General features: G+C 51.5%; 1 protein-coding gene across 3 annotated transcripts in view; it reads right to left on the bottom strand.

Annotated features, from left to right (window-relative positions):
• The window catches only part of PPP2R2A (protein phosphatase 2 regulatory subunit Balpha), an 84,055-nt gene extending 79,297 nt beyond the window's left edge, over positions 1 to 4,758 (bottom strand). Inside the window, exons 1-2 of one of the 3 annotated variants that reach the window (XM_031949642.1) lie at positions 3,714 to 4,200; positions 2,251 to 2,325 (exon numbers count right to left, since the gene is read on the bottom strand). In XM_031949642.1, the coding sequence (XP_031805502.1) occupies positions 2,251 to 2,325; positions 3,714 to 4,185 (547 nt within the window). In that variant the 5' untranslated portion in view covers positions 4,186 to 4,200. Of the gene's footprint in view, positions 1 to 2,250; positions 2,326 to 3,713; positions 4,201 to 4,472 lie in introns of those variants that run through there. The other 2 variants (XM_031949643.1, XM_031949644.1) reach the window with 2 other exon arrangements.
• Between the last annotated feature and the right edge of the window lie 1,242 nt (positions 4,759 to 6,000).

Genomic DNA, 6,000 nt, shown 5'->3' on the forward strand with positions numbered 1-6,000 from the left:
GAAAATCTTAATTCATTAAGTATCAGAAAAATAAAGGCATGCTTTATTGCTTTATATTGTTTTAGAAATCTAATTTCTTATAAAAGTTTGCAATATTACATGAATGTGAGCTATTAAGACAGTAGAAAAGATTTTCTACTCCAACCTCCTCATTGAATTCATGAGGAAGCTCCCCCAAGGTTACACAGCAAGTGGCAGAACCAAAAATAGACAGCCTTCTAACTTCTTCACATAAGCAGTATCAATCCAGTTTTAAACCTATTGGCTGACAGTCCCACATATTACTAACAAATCCATGACTCCCAGAAAGTAGAGTAAGAAAAAATTGGACTCCAACTTCAATATAAAGAGAAAGGTGTATTAAATATGACCTTGATTAATATTGTTGGTTTTGGTGGCAAATTGTTTTGACATGGGAGAAACCACCCAATCAAGACCTAAATGACCCCTTCAGAAAACATAGTCCCTTAAAACAGTGAAATCAAAAAGCTTGATATTTTACTTTATTTTAAAAGAAAATGTTGATTGAAAATGAGGCAAAATCCTCAGGCATAGAAATAGCTCAACAGACACATAAAGGACATGAAATTTAAGGGGGGGAGGTGGGGGGAACATCAACCATTTGGGGAAAAAAAGTGGAAAATATATTTTTATCTTAATATAAGTATTAAAACAAGACAACATAAGGCTTTCTAAATATTCATTCTCAGTTCTCACAATCTAAAGGTTAAGAAATGTTATATACACGTACACATAATATTTAACTCAAATTCAAATAAAATAGATCATTCATTTATTTTAGACAGGTGTTTCCTATCTATAATAGGCCCATTCACTCCATTATCACTCCACCTTCCAACAATCCATAGACCTATAGTGTCTTCCTTACAGGAAGATCAAACCTCTGCTCTGATAACTCCCTACTACTTGCCAAATATAGTCCAAATTCCTTACCTTGGCTCCTGAAAAACTACACAAATGAACACTGCATCAGCCCTTTTCCAGCCCCAACTCAGTCAGGGGCATTTTCTGGACAAGTCTTCCCTTCTCTACCTTTCACTGGAGCTGCTAAAACCCATTCAAATGCCTCCTCTCCCATGAAAGCTTCCCTGAAGGCAAAGCCTACTTCAAAGCCTCAGCATTCTTAAGTTTACCTGGGTGCCAATAATATAGATGCCAGTTGGCTTCCCCGAAATAAAAATCCATTTCATGATCAAGGCTCCACCTAACTCTGGCCAATCACATCATTAATGCATGTCTCGCTGATACAACTTGATAGGAAAAGATCCATGGTGGGCTCCCACCAATCTCTGACAATTCCTGGGAGTATCTATCACTCTCATGTAAATATCCTCTGTAAAAAGGTCTATTAATGCCCTTTTTCTACATAGACAGAACCTCAGAGTAGAAAGTGATTCAGGATAGACACAAAAGATTTGCCAATTTCTTGCACTTCATTAAAAAAAAAAAAAAATAGATTTCAAATGAGAAAAACTTTATAAATGTATAACAAATGAGTAACAAAATTCACTAACACAAGCCACTTTCTAGATACTCTTAAATGTCAGGGATCAATTTGTAACTTCTGATAGCATACAAATATTACTTTTTTTACTTTCCAGAGACAAATGAAAACTTTGAGCTTTGAAACATTTACTTCTTGAGGATTCAGGATTGATGTGAAAAGTAAGTTTCCAAAACAACAAGTCAGCAATATTTAAATCTTCCTGTAATGACAAGGGAAAAAACTTAAGGGAAGGGGGGGGAACCCTTTCCTGGAACATGTATGATATATAGTCTATCTAAGCTAAAACCTTCAAGATAAGTACAATGTATCATTAAGAAAACCAGGCAGCAAAATGCCAAGCTGCTGAGCTTCCAAATCTGAAAGGGCAAAAAAGTAAAAAACCAAGTCAAGACCTCCTCTTTGCAAGCCTGCAGTTCAGTAGGAACCAATCACCTTAACATGAAGGTCCATAAGATCTATCTCAAAAGAACCAAGGAGATGGGTGGGAGGATGACGAAGAAGCAACCTAAAGCACAGCTGTCTTCAGGGTGGAAGTCAAGAGTTTCCTTCACACTTGTGCTACTGCCCTCAAAACAAGCCCCAACCAGAGAGTCTCTCTGATTCTCACACAACCAAATCTTTACTAGCCATCTTCTACAAAGAAATATTTCCAGAATCAAAATGTAACAGATTCCAGCTTAGTTTACATGCAACTTCTTTTCATTATTAAAAAATATTCTTACCTTCTGCTACATCATCATCAACTGCCCCTTTCACCTGAGAAAAACACCACTGAATATCATTTCCTCCTCCAGCTCCTAAAAGGAAAAAACAATCCCCATTAACATCATGTCTGAATTTTATTCACTTTCCCCCCCTGTAAACAGCCGGTTTTCTAAGGTTAGCACAGCACCATTAGGTAGATTGCCCACTCAGACTCTCTGCCCCCAAATCTCCAACTTGGAAAAAGTTCTGATAGAATATCATTAGGAAATTTTTCTACTACTGTGATCAGGTCTAAATTGAATATCAAGGGAAAAAAAAGTTATAATTACTCAATTCCAGTTACTTACAAAGAAAAAGTTGTTGAGAATAAGTTAGTTAACCCAGTTCTTGAACTATTCTGTGACTTTGGGACCTTGAGAAAATACTCAAAGATGCTTTTTTTTTTTTGCTTGTTTTCCAATGTTGAAGTTTAATTTGCTGTTTTTGTTTTTTTTTTAAAGCACTGGATGATCACTAACATAGCACTTGTTCCAAACTTTTCTTTCATCTTCACCCCCCTCTCCAAAAACAACGCTGACTGTATATTGTTGAGAAATCAAAAACCAGCACCAGAAGTTAAACCGTTTTTAAAAAGTTTTTCCTTTAAATCCGAGCAAAAACTGTATCTTGTGTTACAGTTAATGAACTAAAACTACCATGTATCACTGCACGAATCGACAGCTTCAGGAACATCACTGGCTTGGAGAAGGATGGTGATTCATTTGAACCTTGCTACCAACACTCCCCTCCCCCCAAAACACCACCCATTTTTCTACATTTCACTGCCAGCCAATCACTCATTCATTACATACAGGAAAAGTAATTGAAGTGAATGCTGCTAAGGAGGCTGTCAAAAGGAAGTTTCTTTCTTCCTTCACCCCACCCCTCAGAATCCAAAGGGCCAAGCAACAGATGTAATTTACCATCTTGTGCAACAGTTTTAATTCTACTAGACTAACAAGGCCAAAAAGCAACGTGCTTTTAGCAAAAACTCAAATTCAATCCAAAACATTAAAAAAACAGAAAATACAAGCTGAAGTGCAAAAATCCATCTGGATTTCAAGAGGAAGAATTAGTTCAGTCTGTGATATTTCCATCCTTCACATTGCTATAGATGGAAGAACAGTGAACAAAATTTGCGAAGACAGAGCAACAAAATGAAATGCTCTATTCCGGATTCTCTTCAGACCCAGGAAATTTACTGGGGGAAGAAAATGTAGTTTCCTTTTTTCTCTCTCAACTTTTGTTAACAAAAATGTGCCCCGTATGCAGGTCCTCTCGTTTCCCCAAGCAGGGAGGAACGGGCTGGACCCAACAGCCGGTGCTTTCCGACGGGCCCCCGGCTCCTCCGCCGAGACCCTCCCTCCGACCTTGCAAAGATACAAGTTTCCCATCGCTTTCCCCCCCGCTCCCGGTCCCGGGGCCCGGCCTCGGCTCATACCCTCTCCCACCGAGGCTCGGGAGCCTCCTCGACAGCGGGAACCGGGGACCGCGGGGCCTGCACGCGCGGGCTCCCTCCCCGCTTCGGGGGCCGCGGCGGCTCCCCACGCGCGCCGCCGTCGGGCACTCAGTAAGCGCCGGCTGTGTGCCGCGGGGGGACGGGCGATGGGCTCGCGGACGGCGTGGCGGCGGCTGCGGGACCCGCGGCTCGGGAGGGCTATGCATGACCTCGACGTGCAGGCAGGCCACCGGGCACGCGCCCTGGGGCGCTTTCTGCGCCTCAGTTTCTTCCTCGGCAAAGCGAAGGGTCCCGGGGGACGCTCTCCGGCCTCAGTTTCCTCCTCTGTAAAATGACCCACGACCTCTCGGGGCGCTCGGGGGCGGTAGAGGGGAGGGGAGGAGAGCGGAAGGGCCGGAAGCCGCGGCCAACAGCCCCCCACGCCCATTCGTGCCTCCGGGCCGGGCCCCCGCATGTCCCGCTCCCGCTCCCCCTCCTCTTCCTCTTCCTCCCAGACTAGCTACGGGCGCGGACAGGGCTGGGGGGGAGGGGAGCACACCCCGGGGGGGGGGGTCTCCCTCCCTCCTCCCCTCCCCCTCCTCTCGGGCCGGGCGGGGTGGGGGAGGGGCGGGGGCCGGCGCAGCCCGGGGGTCCCCCGCGGCCGGGCCCGATCCTGAGAGGCGGCGGCACCGGTCGGTCCCGTCGGGTCCCCGCCCCTGAGAGATCTCGGGGGGCCCCGGGGCGCCCCGCTCCCGCTCTCACCTGCCATGGCGCGCGGGCGATGGAGGCCCCGCCGGGCTACTCAGGCTCTCCGGGCCGAGGCCGCCGCCCTCCCCGGGCGCGGGGGGCCCCTGCGGGCACGGACGCAAAGCGGGGGGCGGCGAGGCCGGGGGGGCGGCGGGGCAGGAAGGCGGGGCGGCGCTCCGGGGCTTCCCGGCTCTCCTTCTTCCCCCCGGCGACGGCACCGGCGGCTGCGGCGGCGGCGGCGGGCGGCGAGCGGCTCCACTTTCAAAATGGCGCCGGCTGGCCTGGGTGCTTACGTCACTCGGGGGCGGGGCCGGGAGGGCGGGAAGAGGCGGAGCTAGCGGCGTGCGGAGCTTCCCCTCTCCGCCCCTCACGGCTGACGCACGCACGCACACGTTCAGCCGCTTCTCCCCCTCCCCGGGGCTTAGCTCCGCCCCGCCCCCTCTGCTGGGCCGCTGCGGCCACGCCTGGCCAGGCTGAGGGTGCCGCTCCGGGGCTCCTCCCCCCCTTCGGGCCGGGCTCTCTCTGTACCCTGGCACGGCGCCAAGCTCCTGCTGAGCCGCAGAGGACTGGAAACCGTGCCCGCCCTCCAGGGGCTTCCACTCTGACGGGGCCCTGCTGCTCCCTGGCTGGTGCAAACGCCCCGGGGGGGGGGAGGGGGTGAAGAGGGATAGAGAGAGAGAGAGAGAGAGAGACTGTCCAGCCGGGATTCCGGGAGACCCGGAGAGGAGAAAGGGAGGAGGGGGCGGCTAAGAGTCTGGCGGCCGGCCCGCAGCGCGCTGGCTTTGCGGGAGGCTCCGTTTTGGGCCCCCGCCGCCGCCTTCCCTGGGCAGGCTCCTTGGACCCGAGACCGGGCGGGCAGGCGCCGCCTGATTATCCCGGTTCCGAGAGTCAGGGACCTGCCCGGGCTCACGAAGGCTGGGTCCGGCCGAGCTGGAACCCCGGCCTCCCGCTTCGGGGCCGCCGCCCCCTCCCGGGCTGAAATGTACCCCCCTGCCGCGCCCCTCCGGGCCTCGATCCGCCCGGGATGCACCGCCCGCTGGGGCCTCCAAGCCCCGGACCGAACCGGGCCGCCCTTGTGGTCTCCGACAGCCGGGGAAGCCCCGGTCGGCAGGGCCTGGGCCCGGGGGCTGAGTCCGGAGAGAGAGGCCCTCCCCGACCTCCCCAAGTGCCCGCTGTGTGGCCCTGGGCAAGTCGCTCCCCCTTTGCTGTAGCTTCCTCAGATGTGAGGATCAAAGGACGCAGTGTTTGTGAAGCTCTTGGATAAGGGACGCTTTATAATGGGTGCCGAAGTGGTGATGGAGTAATGGTGGCAGTGGCGCGGGTAGCAGCGGCAGGCGCGGGTGATGGCAGCGATCCCGGCAGCGGCAGTAACTAGTGGTAGTGGTAGCTGTTTGGTTGTCGGACTTCCTTCCCAAAGACCAGAATGACTTCAGTGCCTTAGAGCCCACTCACAGCAGTCAGAACGGGGCCGACCAGACCAATGGGAGCGCGGAGCCCCCTGCCCCAGGTCCAACACAAACAGCCCCATGAACATTTGGGGGCC

This window comes from Sarcophilus harrisii, chromosome 2 (genome assembly GCF_902635505.1).
Source record: "Sarcophilus harrisii chromosome 2, mSarHar1.11, whole genome shotgun sequence".
NCBI classification, from domain to species: Eukaryota; Metazoa; Chordata; class Mammalia; order Dasyuromorphia; family Dasyuridae; genus Sarcophilus; species Sarcophilus harrisii.